General features: G+C 34.7%; 1 protein-coding gene across 9 annotated transcripts in view; it reads left to right on the plus strand.

Annotated features, from left to right (window-relative positions):
* LOC145668748 (NAD kinase-like) overlaps positions 1 to 19775 on the plus strand; it is a 304700-nt gene that overhangs the window by 233467 nt on the left and 51458 nt on the right. For 6 of the 9 annotated variants that reach the window (XM_081736881.1, XM_081736885.1, XM_081736886.1 and 3 more), the window contains one exon: positions 18138 to 18221. In XM_081736881.1, coding sequence (XP_081593007.1) covers positions 18138 to 18221 — 84 coding nt within the window. Of the gene's footprint in view, positions 1 to 2528; positions 2662 to 6804; positions 6959 to 12578; positions 12719 to 18137; positions 18222 to 19775 lie in introns of those variants that run through there. The other 3 variants (XM_081736888.1, XM_081736887.1, XM_081736883.1) reach the window with 3 other exon arrangements.

Below are 19775 nucleotides of genomic sequence, written 5' to 3' on the forward strand. Positions count from 1 at the left end.
TCATTCCACCATTTCATTCATTTCTCATCATCACCGTCTCCTTTAGCCTAACGGGCATAACCGTGGGACGTAAAACTCAAAAATTTCATTTCATTTTTTCTTATCCGTAGTAAATAATCGGAATGGTGTAAACGGTACCGGTATATCTCAGTGTAAGAGATTGCAGCAGAGGAAGTTCATTGCTCACTGCAGTCGTTCCCGTAAACATTCAGAAGGTGGAATGTTTGATCTTTGTAAATCGACAGATATATCTATGTCGCTAACTTGCGGAACAATTTCTGTGAAAACTGAACATAATTCATGTCTACCTATAATTCTGAGAAGTTAATGCACGTTGGATGTGGATACCAACATAGCAGCACTTACTGTTCACCATATTCCATATTACAGGAACACGCGTCTGAAGGTTAGTGTTATGCCCTTCTTAATGTCCGGATCTTGCTTTAAGTGAGTTTAATTTGTTTGAGCCTTTAAAGGAGTTACTTGGATATCATCGTTACTAAGAGGTGAATGTGACTAAGTAAAGTGATGAAGCGATTTAGTTGAGAAATCAGCGCTTCTGGTATCCGAACGTTAATGAAATGCTTATGGAAGTATATTATTGCAGGATGAGGTTACATTGAAAAGTAAATAATGTAATATGTTCTGTTACAGGGACGTACTCAGGAGGTGGGTCCTGGAGGTCCGGATTCCCCCTTAAATCCCGAATTTTCTGTAAATTTAGTCTAATTTTAAGGGTGATTTTTGAAATTTTATTATTTATCCTCGTGTTGAATTTGGACCCCCCCTCCTAAAAGTTTTAGGCCCTTTCCGGTGTAAATTCCTGCGTATATACCTGTTCTGTTACAGAAGGAAAGATAAATCTCTATCTTGTTGAGGCTAATATTACTGTGGAGTCAACAATGTAGAACCTTTTTCGTGAGTAAATTTATTTAGTTTAAATTTCTTATTAAATGTTTTACTCTCATAGTTCCTAGCGAAAAATTTTTATATATAATTTAATTTTCATTATCAACTTTCTACAAATTGTCTTTATGATAGTAAAATGATGCACAGTCAATATTGTAATGTCATGAAACGTCAATGTTGTATGGCTTGTTTCAAGAAAATTCAGTACTTACTTATGCAATTCCTTCTTTGTTTTCCAACTACATTTGTTCAGCTTTATTGCTTCTATATTGCTTGAAGGTACATACAACACAGGCATGAAACAATATCGCGTATGCGATTCATGTATTATTTCTTAATTGATTTATTTTCTCTCGTGTTGTTTAAGTAATTTCAGTAATCTAACTTTTTAGAAGCGTTACTTCATATGTCTTTCATATCAAGTGATGTGTTTCTACATACTTTCGTATTTAGTCCTTGATATGCACGATATTTTGATTTCTATAGTACTGATGGCCTTGGTGGCTTACTTGACTGGAAATACTGTAGTAGACAACATACCATAGCACACAAGCTTCAACGTTTTGACGCGTGTCTTCAGGGACAAGAATGGCTTGAATTTAAGCAATGTGCATTTATGAATTGTTTTCTGTTGATCGAATTGACCATGCGTATTGAATTTGCTTTTAATTTTATATACCCTTTCCAGCTTTGCTATTAGAGGTTAACTATTCAACTATATTAATTGCATTTAAATATGTGTAATATTGCACAAGTGTCCTGCAAACATTTTGTGTTACAAACTGTACATGGCATGTCTTTTCTTTGTACTGGATATTTTTAAAAATATTTTTTCCCTGCGATTTAAGTCGAAAATGCACAATTTTAAATTAGTGATTTATTTTTAATTTCCTTTTTTTTTTTTAAAAAAAAAAAGTATAAATTCCGTCGATTTTTAAAACAGTTTACAAAGTATATGCTTTTATCTAATTAAAGTATTTTGCTGATCCAATGCAACTTGGAAAAGTTGTTGATTGTTTGTAGATGTTTAGCTTCCCTTTCATAATCGAGGCCATATAAAACATGGACCTACAGTTAAAGGTAATGGGTTAAATTCTCTCCTACCGTGAATCGAAGGCACGCTTACTAACCAGCGGGAAGGGCAACTTACAAATTACTTCAAATTTTATTCTATTTCTAAGTGTTGCTTTCATTCTTTCATATGCATTTTCTCCCACCTAAAAACGATAGATTAATTCCGTAGTTTTACATGATCTAAAAATATAATTTCTTTCATGTTTGGCAGTGATTTCATTCTGACTTGAGCTTCATGGAAATGGAAATAAATCTTGATAAAAGTTTATGTAATATATTTAATAAAGTTAGCTATTATGAATGATATTGCTGATTTTATCTGACACGTTTGAAGTAAACATCCTTTGCGTGGTAATCATGCAGTTGAGTACTTGAGAGGTGCACTTGGACACAACTGATAGTTCAAAGATTGATCATGCGATCATGTTGTGTTTTGGGATATGACATGTGGAAGGGTTCGAAGTTTCTAGTTCTAATATTTTTTTACTGGAATACAATTGATGCTGATTTAAATTTCATATTCTTGATTAGAAAGCTTTTCTTTCTCTGACTATTTGACTGTTCTTACTAGTATCAGTTACCTGCTATTTTTGACTAATTATTTGTTGGTCTTACAAGTGAACAAGCTATGTGCAGCGGCGAAAGATTAGTGTATCGTAAATAATTTCGTGATTTTAGGTGAGTGATAATCATCTATACAGTATACAGTTATCTCTAAGTAGTTCTGAGTTTCATTTCGAGGATTCTCTTCGAAATGGTTCGATGTTTTGTCTGTATTAATGTTCCTAACAATTTAGTGAACTTGAAAATAGTTGAGCAGTCATATCATAAGTTGAAGTGATATAGGATTTAGATTTCTGGGCTTTGCCCGTCACGTTTTGAGGGATGACGTCCCTCGGCGAGCACACTATCCGGAGAAAGGGAAGGAAGAAAGGATTGATTAAGGAAAGGAAGCGGCCTGGGACCTGTAAGTAGGTACCATCCTGGCATTTGCCTGGTGTGAATGAGAAAAACCCAGGAAAACTTCATTGAGGATGGCTGGCCTGAAAAAGCTTTTTGCACTTTCAGGCATCGACTGAATGCCCCCACCAGGAATCGAACCCGGGACCGCTTGCACCGAAGGCATAAGTTGAATTGAACTTATAAACCTTAGTATCAAATACTATTACTGTGATTTGACGTATTTTGTGTAAATGTCAACAAAACTATCGGGAATTGAAAATTTTACTTTGTCCAAAAAGTTTTATTTCGAGAAACTGCTTAGCTAAATATCTCATCCAATCACGTAGATGGTTTTCAATAGACGTAAAAATTATAAACTAGAAAAGACTGAAAATTTACAGCTGAATTTTTGCTGTGCAAATATAGACTGCAATAACACTAGATTAACAGTACTACCAACCTAACAAAGTTTTTTTTTTTCCAAATGATACAATGTCAAATTATTAATTCAAACGAAAACTTAAAATGCCACACGCATTATTCCTTGTAAATTAAAGGCGCTTCATCACAAACACCCAAATTTTGAAGGTCTCTACAACAATAATAACGGGAGTGAAACTGACATTGCAATACAATTCAAAGTAGGCCTTGAATAAATAAAGTTACAAGGAATTGAAATTTATACCCTTTTCCCAATTTTTTTTAATGCTTAAATAAAGACCACATTCATTTACTTAGATAGTTTTCAATAACGAAAAACATGGATAGCGATTACTATACTGCTTAAAATACGATATTTTTTGAAAATTTTGAAAATAAATGCTTTTTTTGCTTCTGTATCATTTCAGCAACTGTCTTCGGTAGTTATGATTACAAGTTCTCGCCATTACATAATTTTAAGCAGTGTTTATAAAGTCAAAATTTTTCAATGATGATATTTAGAAGGTTTATGAATCACCACATCGTGTTCTTGAAGAACAGATACCTAGAAACTGTTTATATCGAACAGAGGCTTAGGTATCGGTGTAAAACGTTTAAAACAGAAAACTAACTGGATCCGAGTAGCATTTAGCTACAATATCAATTAGTAAATTAACATTTGTGTGAAATTAGTTTTTTTTTAATTTATCATAAAAATGAAGGATTTATTTCATGAACTCTGTCATTCCGATTCCCGTTTCTTGATAGTACAGTCAAGGTGACCAGAATTTTCACTTGCGAAAACGGGACGCATACGAATCGGCTACGGAGGGGAGGATATCTGACTTCCAGATTGCATTTTGGGACTCAGCAATGTTCTCAATTTACAAAATACACAAGTAAGAGTGATAAACACACCGTTTCTAACTTTGCGTGTACCACACAACAAATAATGGTTCCCGATTGCAAGTTCTACCCAATAATTATTTTAACTAGTTGAACACTAAGAATTCCCACTCAATTCTCACTTGAACCACGAACACTCAATTCCCATTTGAAAATTCTGAAGTTCACGGCTGAACCTTGGCAACGAGTGTTGGTACAGAAGGGAGAATTTGCATTGACAATTTATATTTTGAATAATAATTACGGGACACCTAGGTCATTTTTACTTAAAAACGGGACATTTAGGCGTCCCGTTCGAGAATCAGAAAAAAAACGGGAAAACTGTTGGAAAAAAGGGACTGTCCCGGCTAAACCGGGACGTCTGGTCACCTTGAGTACAGTGAAACCTCTACTAACGGACACCTCTATAAAGCGGACACCTCCCGTAACGGACATATTTTGTGATCCCCAAACACTGCAATAAGAAAAAAACATATTGTCAAACCTCTCTAAAGCGGACACTCTAGTACGGACACGGACAGTCTTTTCTGTCTTTTATAGGTATTATTTACCTCCGTACTACGGACATTCTCTAGAAACAAGTTGAAAAATACTGTAAAAGTACATCTTTAGTAATTCATATATGTGTCACCAAGGAAGTATTGTGACAACATTTTGCCTCCTCAACTGTCTGCTCAGTAACCCAGACGAAGCTTCTCTGTTTAACAACACTCTCATGTTTTTTGCTTACATTTCACTCCCATCCAAGTTATTTTAGACACAAAAGTGATTGGCAGTTGCCCGAATTTTGGGATGACACATTATTCTACTTCCCGCTGGAATGTCTAACCAAGCAGAAATGTTCATTATTTTTTGCCTGCGGGTATGCATATTGTCTCAAAAAAGACACTAATGTAGTGCAATTAACCCACAAATTAAGCGACATACTGAAAACCTAGTAAGTAATGATAAATGTAAAGTGCAGAGAACTATAACATCTTATTTGCATGTTGTGCCTATAACATAAAGTATTGGATGGCGAAGGATAATGCACGTACAGTAACATTTTGGTAATATTCGTGAATACATGATTCATGCAAAAATATTTTTTTTCTAATTGCATATTACCTTATTTACTAATTTACGTAAGAAAATATTGAAACCTCTTTAAGGCGGACACCTCTCTATAGCGGACAATTTTTGATTCCCCACGGCTGTCCGCTTTAGAGAGGTTTCACTGTATTACAAAGTCAACATGAAAAGCTCCATATGGGTATATTCAAAACAAACTATGCCTTAAATCGTCTGTAGAATGACCAAGTTAGTGCTTTTTTAAAAATACGTATTTTTACTTTAACTTTGTTTTGCATGTACAGTATATGTAAAAATACGTACGTGTACAAAATACATTGTGATTTTTTTTACTTTGCTTATGTTTTTTTTTTGTGATATACAAACAGTTTATTTTTATTTGTTCATTTGAGTAAAAGTTAGATTTCTGGATTTTCGGCATCTATGGCCATTGTAGCCCGTTGCATGTGAGAAATGACGTCCCTCGGCGGTCACACTGCTTCGGAATTTGGAAAGGAAGAAAAAGAATGGAAGCGGCCTGAAGCCATTGTTAGGTACCATCCCGACTTTTATCTAGCATGAATGAGGGAAGTCCGCGGAAACCTCACTCAGGATGATTAGCCTGAAAAAGCTTTTACACTTTTTCGACCGAGTGTCCCTACCGGGAATTGAATCCGGGGCTGCTCGCACCAAAGGTGATGTATTATTATTTCTAATATAACTATTTTCCTTAGCTGACGAAAATGCTGTACAAAACTTACGTTTCCTAGTTCGCTACGTAAAAAGCAAAATCGAAATGCAGTGTAACTCCAATTATCCGAACTTCAGTAATCCAGATTGCCAAATATTCAGATCGATGTCAGGAAATAAAAACGAAAAATGAAAATTGAAATACTGAAATGTAAATTGTATTTATTCGTTCGTAAAAATAAAATTTTCTTGAAATTCTTATTTAAACTAACTTTCAAATTTTACGTTCAGTTTTTATTTTTGAAGTTTCTATTTTAATAATTCTAACACGGTATTTTACTAATTTCGTGGCTGCAGCTACTATTCTCATATTTTGTCCAAAGAAATCACTTTACGCACATTAAGTCTAACATTTTATTAAACAAACTTTTATTATTAATCAAACAACTTTTTGTTATGATTGACTTAATTATCCGAATTTCTGCACTTCCGAATAGCTTCCAGAACTCATTAGTTCGGATAATTTGAATTTCAGTTTGAAAGATTTGTGCAATTATCATACTTACTCATCACAATCAAAATATTTAACTGTTACGTGTTTTTATCAGTAATTTCCTGACTAATATTAATTAATGTTACATATGAAGTGTTATGCTGTTTTTCATTATGTATTTTGCTCACTTAAGTTGATGAACTCAAGCGTTATTTTGATTCTGAGAGGGCACCCTTGAACTTGTAACATGATTGGATGAATCACGTGCAAAAGGCATGCTCTCTTAATGTAGCTACAAATGGTAGAATATTGGATTATCTGTCCTTCGTCTGTGTACCCATCGTTCCACTCTTATTGTGCAATTGGTTCGTTTGAATGCTCGTGAAGGCATATGTGTTTACCATCGGATTAAGTCGTAATTGAAATCCTCCAAATGAAGGTTGAACAGAACGGCTATGAAACTTTCCATTTTGAGTAAGTGAAGCATGCATCTTATTTTATTACTACATTTTAGCAGTATGGGTCATGCTTGAGTTGGCACTTCGAAGTACAAGCGTGTTAATATTCCTTTCTCGTATGTGAAGTAAGTTAAAACGTTAGAAATCGAAGTTTACAAGTAACGATTATATAGTAAATACATGTCATCTCTTGATGACAATAAGCGTTTGCATTTTTCCTCCGGTCAACAGTCAGTTTCTCCTTCAAGTACGAGTTGATTTTCTTTCATTTAAAAAAAACAATCAAATAGAATCTTTATTATCTTTTATGCAAAATAGAGTATTCCTTATATTTAATTCCTTGGTATCTAGATACCAATTCTTACAGTTAGACCAATAACCATTTCACACATTTCGTGTATTGGAACCGTAATATGGATGTGTTTGAATCTAAGCTGATTGTATGGTGTGTAGTTCTTTGTAACCCATGGATCTAGATCATCTTAAGTTTTATATGTTTGAAACCTTACGTGGTAAAAACTTTTTGGTAAGTCTCACTGGGTTAATTACCAAAAGGTCTATATAAGCATAGAAATTTATTTACATTACAACGATATTGTATATCTGACAAAACCAGAGAAGTTCGAAGAAGAATGCGACTTAATTGGGGTAGACAAGTCTAAATTTCTTAAGATTTTACCACACGTTTTACTACCACCCTGTTCTGTTTGGTTCAAAGCGATCAGAGGGAGTTTACGTAATTATTTCGATTTTAAGAACGCACTGCTTTCCAAATTTTGAGAATGATTTTATGTTGGCAAACCGAGACGCTTTGGTTCGAAACAGACGGTATGATCCCAAAATTGATAAGAACCTTATAGATTTTGTGATTTCCGTATATAATGAGTTGAAATTAATTAATCCATACCAATAGGAATCACGAATCATAGCATCGATCCGGATATTGTTACCTTTTAGGTTGCAGCAAATATTGATTTCTGTACAGTGCATTAATTTCAGTCATCTAATTATGATAGTACAAAATTTTAAAAAATCAATGAATGATGCAAAGTAACACTAATCAAAACCAAACTAATAACCGAAATCAAGTCAATCATATTCCAATCCGAAATATCAATGTGCGTGAAGAATGTAGTCCTAATGTAAGAAGTAATGATAGATTCAATTATACCGATAATAGAACCGAATATAATTTCAGAAAAAATAGAAATAGTAATCGTACAACATTTAGAAATCAGGTAAACAGTATATCTAATTTTTCTCGAAATGGATTTCGTAACAATTTAATAGGTGGCAGAAATTCTCAAAATAGAAACCAAGGTGCCGTGGAAGCAAATAATAGGCAGAACTATATACAAGATTGTGGCGTGCAATGTAACTTAACCGAATTATTTGGTAATATAACTTAAGCTAATGTTGTGGCGTCCGAGAAAACATATTTAATTGATTTTTATTGCACTTTAAATATCATAATTTCATTTGTCATTCGTACTTTGAATTCTATACAGATAATGTAAATAATGTTCTTAATGTAAATGAATACAAATATTGCCTATCAAAGTTATGCTAACTATGCCTTAATAAATAAAACATGTTATATTGTATTCTAACTTACATAAACTTTGCTAATTCTTAATATAACATTTTTTTATTTGTATTATTCTTGGTTAATGATATTAATCAAGTTTTGTTTTGTTTCACTTTGAGTATTATGATTTCTTTGTAATTTGCTTCACGTATCAATATTGTGTTTTCAAAATCTTTTATAATTATCTTAATTATGCCCAACTGAAAGAAATACGTTATGTAACATTTCAATATACTTTAATATTATTTGTCTGAGCTTCGATGATATTGAATTAAAGAATCTAGTTTAGGACCTAAATAATCAACAAAAGGATCGTATTTTTAATAAGTCATCTTCGTCGATAATTTTATAGAATTAAAATAGAATTATTATTAAATGAATGTAAGATTATTTTTAGACAAAATTATATCGATGGTTGAGCGCCAAAAAGGCGTAACTGCAATTTTATTAGTTTAGAGGCTTAAGTGATATGTGCCTCTCTGGCACAGAACCAAATGTTAATAACTCAGTTATACCTTTATATCATTTTCGAATAACGTTCCAAGGATAGAGATTTTCATTAAGGCGTCTTGGCACAAGAAAATTGAATCCATTATACATGTCCTCATAGCATTACCTCCAAATTTTAAAATTCGACAGTTACGCCCTTTTGGCGCTCAACCATCGATATATATATATATATATATATATATATATATATATATGATGGCTATTCGGAAAGTAAGGTAACCACGTATGTAAGATATGTAACGGTCCAGGATTCTTTCTGTAATTGTAATCAATTTAAGAAGTTCTCGTCGGGAGCCATATATACAACGATATTGTATATATGACATATGTGAATTACTTTCATTTCTAATTGTAGCTATTTTGGGCAACGGTGCTTTAAAGTGCATAATATGTTATGAAGAAGAAGAAAAAATGTAAAATATATGTTGAGATAGATTGATGTTCATGTAATAGTAGTTATTATAACTAGAGATAGTTGAGCTGTTTTCGTGTTGCTATGACAACAGAAAGATTATTATTCATGGAGTTTTGAGAATAAAAAGTTAGTTGTTCTATATATTTGACGAACCTAATTTCCAAGGTATGCAATTGTTAGTTTTTGCAATTAAGTGTATACATTGAAGTACCGAATCATGTTGACTTACTGGAACTGTGGGCAAATATATGTAACAAAAGGGAATCTTAAATAACGTTACAACATGTTGACTATTAAATAGTGTACCTTAGTCTAGTAAACTGACCAGGTTAATGACAAGACTTCCTTTAATCAGAAGATCGCTATCAGCTGTACAGCTCTTTCGTGGCTGTATGGTTAGCGTGCGTATCTCTAGCGCGATTGGCCCGGCTCGTAGATCGCGCACCATGTTAAGCTGTAGGTCGGTCTCATATAGTCTCACGGCTGAAGGAGACGCCAAATTTCAACCAAAAGACTTCATGAGAGGCATATGCCAATGTTACCTCATGTCTTCATTTCGTCGGCAGTCTCTTTCCTTTTGAATCTTTGCCCTATTTGCATAACTTTTTCTTTGCAGGAACACTGGTGAAGATGTATAATAAATAAATTTATGATACACCAAGACATAAAGGGCCTTATGCAGAGTCATTTTGACATATGATTAGCGTCATACTAAAGGCCTGACTACTGCAGGAAACATGTTAGTCGAGTCGAGGCGTACTTGTATGAGTACCGGTACAACTTGGTCACAAAGAGCTCTTAAAAAATCCAAACAAAGGAGCATTTGAGTAGAGTGTAATAAATGTAAGAACACTCACAAAGTGGTTCAGAAAATTTTTATTGAGGCAAGAGTTCTGAGAAGATGACGATGCAGGATGATGGCACATTAAAAGTAGCGATTGAAACAGATCCAAGCAAACTTGCAAGATTTGGGGTAAGCAATGAAACCGTCGGGTTGCGTTTACATCGAATTAGTGGTGTGGGAAATGTGTCGCAGTGTTTGCTCTGTGATCTAACACCAGATACAAACTTCGGCAACAGCTCAACATATCTACTGCTATCCCGTTATAATACATACTCTTTCCTGCAAAGAGTTTTAACATGCGATGAAAAATACATGTTATACAAGATGCCAAGGAAAGGGCACTACGTATCAAAGCTCCTATTGACCCCAAAGAAGTTATTATTGTGTGCTTGATGGTCATGTACCGGAATGTTTCACTACTCGATTGTCAAACGTTCAACGTATGTGCTGTACCCAGTTACTGCTGGTTTCGGGTACACTTCGGCAATGTTTTCTTCATGATAATGCTCACTCTTTTACGGTGCAGATAACCCCAGAGAAGATTAAAAACCTTTGCTGAGAGCTATAAACCCCATCCTCCATATTTAGCAAGCATCTCACCAATTACCGCCTATTGGATAACCATATGATCATCAGAGGTTCAGAAGTATATTGTATGCTATGGAGGAAGGAAGTGTGTGCTTCCTTCGCTTCCAAAGATGCTTCAGTATATTGGAAGGGCGTTGAAATGCTTGTCTCGTTAGCGGGAGGTATTTAATCCTAGTTGCAATTACTTTAATAGAGGAAATCCACTATTGTTACCAAAGTAAGCGTTTTTTTCATATATACGAGTACCTTCTAAATGCCCACATGCATTTCTGGATAGTTTATAACTACTTTCAAGGGAAATTTAATTTTTTCGTTCTTGATTTTTTTAATTTCATGAACGCTACTGACTGGTAGCCCTCCCCGCTAGTCTAGTAGTTAGCGCGTGATCCTTCTGCCCTTGTCCCGGGTTCGATTCTCGGTCGGTGGGAGAATATTCAACGCATTACGGTAGTTCGATTTTTACCTTAAACTGAAGTCCCATGTTTCATATAGGCGTGGTGAAAGGGGATGCTAAAATTCAACAAGCAAGCAGCTGTGGCTGAATTGGAATTGAGCGTCCCTTTCAGCACCGAGGCTATGTGAGACGTAGACCTACGGCTTATGGTAGGATCTAAATCACATGCGCTCCCTCCAGGAATCGAAGCTGGCTCTCCCGTGCCAAAGGTTCGTACGCTAACGATATAGCCACTAGAAAGTTCACTAGTGACTGGTATTATTTCATTATTAGGTAAGTCTTAGTAAACGCTATCGAATACATTTCCTAGATGTCCAGAGTTTCATGAATAACTTGATTACTATGTAAGCTGGTAAACATTAATTTTGATTACTATCGGACTAGGAAACAAATGTAGTAGTAGGACGTTTTGTATGCCGCTAAGGGTTATGGAAGGCAAGATGACTTTTTTTTAAAAAGTTGTGATGAATGAACAGCACATTTACTCTTTTGGTACATTTTTCACTACAAACCAAGCTCATCGCGGTGTAATGTCGGTATCCAATATGTTATTGCTTAGGCCTACTTACATATTTTCCATAAGTCATGCAGGTTTGTTGGCATCATCACTTTGCAATGTACTGTCATAATTTAAAGGTTGTTAATTACTAGTTATTTTTTGTTTGTTTGTTTTATATATAATAGTGGCATGATTGATTCGCAGATAATAATTAATACTACGAGATTGCGTAATTTATTGTGAGATAATCGTGAAAAAAAAAAAACCGTCGCGCTTTATGAAAACAAGTTAAACATTACTTAGGATTATAGAATAATATTCAGCTTTTCTCTGTTATGTAAGAGTTTCTTCTAGTAGTATTTTCCCTCCGCGCTCGTTTCATTTCCTTTGTAGTTTTCAAGGTCTTAGTGAAAAAAGGAATGCAACGATTTATTTTGCTGCTTCAGATAGATATGGTGAGAGGAAGTGTGTGACATTAATCTGTTGTTTCTGATCAAGAAGTTGAACTACAATTTTATTACCGAAGAATTGTGTAGTTCATTATGTTGTTTGTCAGATGCGCATTTCAATATCAAACATTAGTTTTGTTGTGGCTAGGGGAGTTTTAAAGAATGTCAGAACTTCCTACATAATTTCTTTACGGAATTCTTCAGTTTGTTCTGGAGAACTAAGCTGACTTTAAAGACCTCGCAGTCTTCCAAATACTGATTTTAAATTTAAATATATTTGTGCATTCACTCGTCCTGTGTCGAGATGAACGAACGTGAAGCAAACCCGATTGGCAGTAATTGTTTATTGTCTATACCAGAGAGAAATATTTTAGACGAGTGGGAAGAATGTCACAACTTCTTAGACATGGCATCAACAAAACAATTGAGGTAAGTCTGGAAAAGTAAAATGAATTTTATCCGCTGTAGAGGTTGCGTAGTTATTCTATCTGTAAATAGTGTCAGTTGGATTTTATGTCATTTTGTCAGCTAAAACCTCAGGACTGAATAAGAAAGCTAATTGAAATTCCATTTCTGGTTGATGCTACCCCGTTACGTAGGCGATTCATTTCTCCAAACTGTAAAATGTAGGTGTGTATATATAACTAACTTCAACTACTCTGGTTAGTTAGTTAGCTATATATTTGCCCTAAGTTCGTCAAAATAGGATTATTGAACTGCGTAATACGTAATTTACCCCTTGAATGTTCAGTGATAAGTCACCGAATAAAATAGATTTAAACTTATGTATTTTCGAATACTTTTCAACATTTACCTTATATTTTCACAAAGTTTCTTCTTTATAAATCAAATCTAGATCCATTCATACTGGCGTCCTTACGTATTATATCTTAACTATCAAAAAAAAAAAAAAAAAAAAATGGCCACAAAACTTAACGTAAATGTGCAGGTCTGGTCATAAAAGAAAATATTTTCAGTACCGGACGATTGTTTGTAACATTTACCTATTTATACAGATTATCGTTACAAAACTATTCCCCTAAATTTGGGGATCTAATTAGAAATACCATATATGAGAATATTTTAGCCCTGTAGTTTCTAGTAGCTTACTTAGGACTGTGTTTACATTTTCAAGCTGTGCAAGAGCTTGTACTCAGGATTAAGTAAAAAGAGTAAAATAAAGATGTGTTTGTTCTCGTAGGTCACCCCTGGAGACATTGGTTCGTAGTAAAATTCTTCATATTTGAAACAGCGAGATAATGTATTTGGATTAACATCTCAGTCGCTCTCTTTCTTCTTGACATGCTGATAGAATTAATGTAGGTTTGCTTTATACCATTAGATTGGACATTATTCCGAGCGATTTATTTTTAGTTGATTTTTACAAACTAAGCATAGTTAATGAAACTGTTGATCATCTACTCTGGATCTACGGATTGCTTTGTATAGTCATGGCTCTGGGCTATCTTGTCAGAAGTTTTTAATTTTTTCTTCTTAGTTATATCAAACTAATACCTTATGAGGCCATATGTCTATTCTAGCATCACTACTTTTTCCGAGAATATTGGTGGAGAAAAGTAAGAAAACAAAATACATTCAAGAGGTAGCTTTTTTCGCACTTACAAGATTACATTAAGTAAATGATTACAGTGTTTCTAGTTGTTCCTGATTGTTCGGTTATGATTATAGTGCCGTAAATGTAGATTGTTGTTTTGTTACCAAATACATTCTAAGTATCAAACAAGTTTCTAAATGTTGTGCGGATACTGAAAGATTCATTATTATAAAAATGATGTTTCTGTATTTTAATTTTTAAATTCAAAGTTATGAAAATATGAAATCAAATCTTTCAGTTCAACATCTCACGATATCAAAATATGAAACACACTGTTTGGTAAGGAGAAAAAACACATTTTTATCATTCCTTTCTGTACATGTTTCTCAAAGAGAAAAGAAGTTAACTTAGGAATAGTAGCCGTATTTGTTGTTTGTAATGATTCTACTAGGTGGACATATTCACTAGTCAGAAAGAAGTGTTACTTCTGTTGACTTACTTGATGAGGAAAGCTATCATACTTATTGCAAATACCATGAGATACACTGAAAGATAGGTTTGTTCACTTTTTTGGTATTAGGAAAACTAGAAAACATATGAAAGAATAGAATAAAGTCGCTTGAAGGAAGTCTCGTGCACGTGCTCGTCGTGCTGGTATGTGTAGTAAACTTGCTTGAGGACAACATGTGAGGTGGGATACGTGATTAGCGAACTTAATCAAGTTAACTATGTTAACCTTCATAGTTTGATTCCTTTTCTTCTTATTGTCTTTTAGCATTGTTTCTCATATGTAGCAGACGTAAAAGGGAAGTAGTGTATTGCCCAAACTTTATTTGTATTTCAGAATTAAAATGGCGGGTATCTACCTTGAAAAGCGAGATTCTCAATGGTCTACATGTAATATTGCACGCTATTTTCGTGGTATGAAGCGTGAAACCCAATACTTTATAGTTAAGCGAACGATGGATGTCATCGTAGAAAGATTTTTTTTTTTTTTTTTTTTACTTCAGGGTCCGCGGTGGCTCAGTGGTAGAGCGTTCACCTCTGGTGCATGGTGTCCTTGGTTAGATCCCAGCTCGTGCGAAGTGAGCTTTGTGGTGGACAAACACCGTGTGCGTGGATTTTTTCGGGGTTCTCACGTTTCTTCCCACTTTCTTCCACCATTTCATTCATTTCTCATTACAGTTCTCCTTTATCCTAGCCGACTTAAGCGTGAGACGTAAAACTTAAAATTTTCATTTTGTCCCTTTTGGAATATTTTGTAGATGTGACAACTTGTCTTATACCTCTGAAGTACAAGTATGTCTATCTGTGAAAATATGATTATGGAAATAATGAAAACATCTAAAGAGGATGAAATTGCGAGAAGAAAAAAAATAGTGTTGCCACGGGAAGAGACAACACTTTTCATGGCACCTTTTTGAGATGAGACAGACTCAAATCTTGCCTCGTGGGCAATATTTCCATAGAGCAAAATCGGTAATCATTTTAGCGAGAAGCGGTGTTTCGATGTGACTTTGACGTAACGAGGTGGATGGATGTCAGCCTTTGTTCTATTGAGACAGAAATTGGTAGAAATCTAAAACAGTGATAGGCAACACTTAAAAACTTTAAAAAAAATGAATTTAGCATTTCAAGAATAGATTTCATCTTCGGCCTTTATCGCTTTATTCAAATGAAATGAAATCTTTAATTTTACGTCCAACGCTTATGCCGGCTAGGCTAAAGGAGACGGTGATGAGAAATGAATGAAATGGTGGAATGAAGAAAGTGGGTGAAGATGGGAGAACCCCGAGAAAACCCACGAACACGGTGTTTTCCCACTGCAAAGCTCAATTGACGCAATCTGGGTTCAAGCCAAGGACACCATGCACCAGAGGTGAACGCTCTACCACTGAGCCACCGCGGCCACTCTGTTTATTGAAACCAGAATTAGTATAAATCATCCATACTTCCAGTTTCGACATTTGTTTTCGTAGAGCAAAAAGTGTGTAAATTCGGGCGGGTAAAGACAGTAGAGTGGATCACGCGAAATGTATGTGTGGGACATGGATAGCCACCGTAAAAGTCACCGTTATCCGTTAAGATATTAACGGATTAACTATCAACGAACTCGTCGAAATTATCGCTCTAGCTGTCCATTGCAAACAACATTCGAAAATCCGCGTACGTGTATGGAATATGAGCTATAGATAGCAACCGTTAAAGTTACCGTTATGCGTTAATACGTTAACGGGTTGACTAACAAATTCGGCCGAGATAACCTCTTTATCTATCTACTGCAAAAATAATTTTAAAATGTACTTACATGTATAGGATCTGAGCTATACATAGCTACAGTTAAAGTCGCGTAATTCGTTAAATTGTTAACAAATTGACTTCTGTAACAAACTTGACTGGGATAATCGCTGTAGGTCAGCGTTTCCCAACCTTTTTTCAACTTGCGGCACACTACAAGTGTAACTTGAATTCTCGCGGCACACCCATATTATATATATTATTTGTAAATATAAAATACCGTGGTATTTTTCTGTGATTACTGATCTTAGAGAGAAGAAAGCTCGATCACTGGTTTTCCCCCGTGGTAAATCATTATGCTTATTTTTCATTCTAATTTTAAAATAGAAAACAACTGCAATGAAATACAGGACTCGGGTTTTTAAAAATCCACCTTCTCTTTCGAAAACTGTATCTAACCTTTCACTAAAAAGGAAGATCACTAAATAACGAACAAATAAACAAATCTCCTGTACCTTTAAAACACAAATGTAGGTAATTTGTATGCATGTTTGCTTTGTTGAATTTATTGAATGATATGTTAAAATTTCAAGTTACGAAATAGTCTGCAAAAATGAAGAAGCAATAATGGTCATGACAATGATAAATACGTTTTTCAAGATAAAAAATGTACAGAAAAGTAACACAGTATGAAACTTAAAGTTATAGATTTATAGTAGGGGTTCACAGTAATGTGAAATACAAATATACATTTTCCCCTATGTCTTGCAATTTGGTTCCTATAGAATTAATAATTTGTTTCGATTTTCTCGCGGCACACCGGTTGGGAAACGCTGCTGTAGGTATTGCAAACAAAATCCGAAAATTCGTGTACATGTATGAGATATTGACTATAGATAGCCAACCGTTAAAGTAATCGCTATCTATTAATACGTAAACGGATTGATTCCGTTAATGTACTCGGCCGAGGTAAATCACTCTAAATATGTATTGCAATAAATAAAAATAAAAGATATTCCGTCTGTTCTCTGTTGAAACTGGAATAGCACACATTGGGGCAACGGTGGCTCAGTGATACAGTCCTTATCTCTGGTGCGTGGGGGTCCCTGGTTCGATTCCCGGCCAAGTAAATTTGTGGTGGACAACATCGTGGTCGTGGGTTTTCTCGGGGTACTCCCGTTTCCTCGCACTTTCTAATTCCACCAAATCTTCCATCATTCACTGACTTTAATTGTTGTCTCCCTTAGCCTAACAGGCATAATCATGGAACGTTAAACTCAGATTTCATTGTCATTTCATGGTACAGCACACATTCCAATTATAGGTACAAACCGCAGCAAAAAGTCTGCAACATGAGCATGTAAGTTAATTGTGAAACTACGCCTAACAGCGCAGGGAATCATCATAACGCTAAGTGGCACGAATCACCAGGAGAAACCTCCTCGACCTCTCCTGCACATTCATTTTGAAGCAAAAGACTTCGTCGTTTCACAATCAACTTACATGCTCATGTTGCATTTTTTTCTGCGGACTGTACCAAGGTCATTACGTGTTGATCACAGTGTAAAAGAATAACATAAACCTCTTTTAAGTTTCTGTTTTATCTCTAACATTATATTGCATGGACCACCGTAATTTATAATGTTCTATTGTCATTATGTCTTAATCGGTAAAATTTTTGTGACTAGCAGTTACACTCGTAATTTTACCATTATAATTTCAATAATACTTTCTTGTTTTACCTGGAATCCAAGCCAAGTAAAGTAGCAACGTATTTTCTCTTAAATGAAATTCGAGTCTGCCGTGCAACATTTACGATACATCTTCACACTTGAAGTACTTGGGAATTCCAGATAAAGAGTTGGAAAGTGGAATATTTATAAATTGATAATATAATTAGTGCTACTATGAGAGTATCCAAAGTAAACCCACGTAGACGTGTTTCCCCACAATGAGCTAATTAAATTAAATCATGTAAAATGTATTAATAAAGTTTCATGATGTTCCCATTGTGTGGTGATCTTGTTTTGATTATTTTTTAATTTCTCATTTTAGGCGGACGAGGTCACTGAATGCGCCGAGTCCCATTCAGCAGTTTGGGCCGTGCGGGAGGATCATGAAGAATTCTGCAATGGTCATGTAAGTACAGTGTGTTGTTGTTTGAAGGCTACAATTTTGAACATAATGGTTTATTATTCATTACCATTCAGTTGTTTTGTTATTGACTGTACAATGATATATATCGAACTCTTTCATTATCTTTTGTTACTTACCAAAACAAAACTGACAGGGTTAAATGTTTGACATTGAGAGAACCTAATTCGATATTGTTACTGGAAACTGTGTATACCGGTATATGAGCGAGTCTTGCCAGGTTACAAAGGATTACAATCTGCCATAGTTACCAGGCAATCAGAAAGACCCTTGTCTTAAATATTACCCTAAGGTTCTTGTCTTCGAAGAAAATGGTTTTGTTTGTGTGGAAACTATAGGGTGACCAGAAGGCAATGAATACAAAGTCAGACTCTTTGACTTAGAAAGCCAGACTTAAATTTGTAAACCTTTTCCCCACATATGACAATTCACTTCATTAATTGCGTTTAGGCATCTTTGGCTCAAGCAAGATGGGAAAGCTACATTTACAAATAACTACATTTACATGTTAAAATTCTTACCTCCTTGATATTTCTCCGCTCCTCGAGCATTTTTCAATAGACGCTTGTTCTGCAAGAATTGTCACTGCACGTTGCGTTCTAACTTTTTCCTTCAAAGTTGAAACTCACTTGAAGTTCAGACTGTGGAGATAAGTCGCTTGCGTTCTTTTGTCCAAGCAGCGTTCATTAATGAAAATATCCTACCGCAGTAAGCATTACTACTTTATGTGGAAAGAATATGTGGGCAGACTTTCTTCAAATTCTCAAAACCTTTTTCGCTTGGTGTTTTCGCACTTGAATTCTTCGGAAAGGCCATCCATGTCGATGGATTTAATATTACACGCCTCAACTGAACTTACAAAATTCTTCAAAAGAACAATAGAGATTTCGAAGCGAAAGCAACGAGAGTCTCTTACGTAAACTTGTTTCACTAAACACATACTGCTCGCGAATGTATTGATGAACCCCTTTGTAAAAAATCAAAAAATCAGATTCGTACGTTGTTTTATCACAAAGAACTAAGTCTATATTTTTCCTATTCGTTCCGAGGTTACCGTATTTAGAACTAAACGCATGGGTGATAGTATATGTTTCTCTGACGACTGCGCGTATTTTTCCGCTGTGTGGATAATCAGTTAGCAATCGTAAAATGTGAAAATTGTTAAGGATGTTCAGTGCCTACCCAATCTGTGTCTTTTAACCTATTAATTCATATAGGGAGCTTTTTCCTTTGAAATCAATTGAATTGTGATTTTACTGATTTTGTTTTCAGGTCTAGTTAAATGTTGGTTGCTTTTTCAAAATGAATTTACATTATATGTAAATATAATATTACTTAAATGTGATTTTTATTAAATATTGAAATTTTACAGCTCTATAACAAAAATATAATTTTACGAAATAAATGCACTTGAAGAAGTAACGAGTAAAGTCTAACCATTAAAATTTTAGTTCGTTTCAAAGGGAAATAATTTCATTCATGGGAAAATAATTTCCCATATAAATCAGTGGGTTAAAAATTAATGATGGCGTAGTTACT

This window comes from Thermobia domestica, chromosome 13 (assembly GCF_964235325.1).
Source record: "Thermobia domestica chromosome 13, izTheDome1.hap1.1, whole genome shotgun sequence".
NCBI classification, from domain to species: Eukaryota; Metazoa; Arthropoda; class Insecta; order Zygentoma; family Lepismatidae; genus Thermobia; species Thermobia domestica.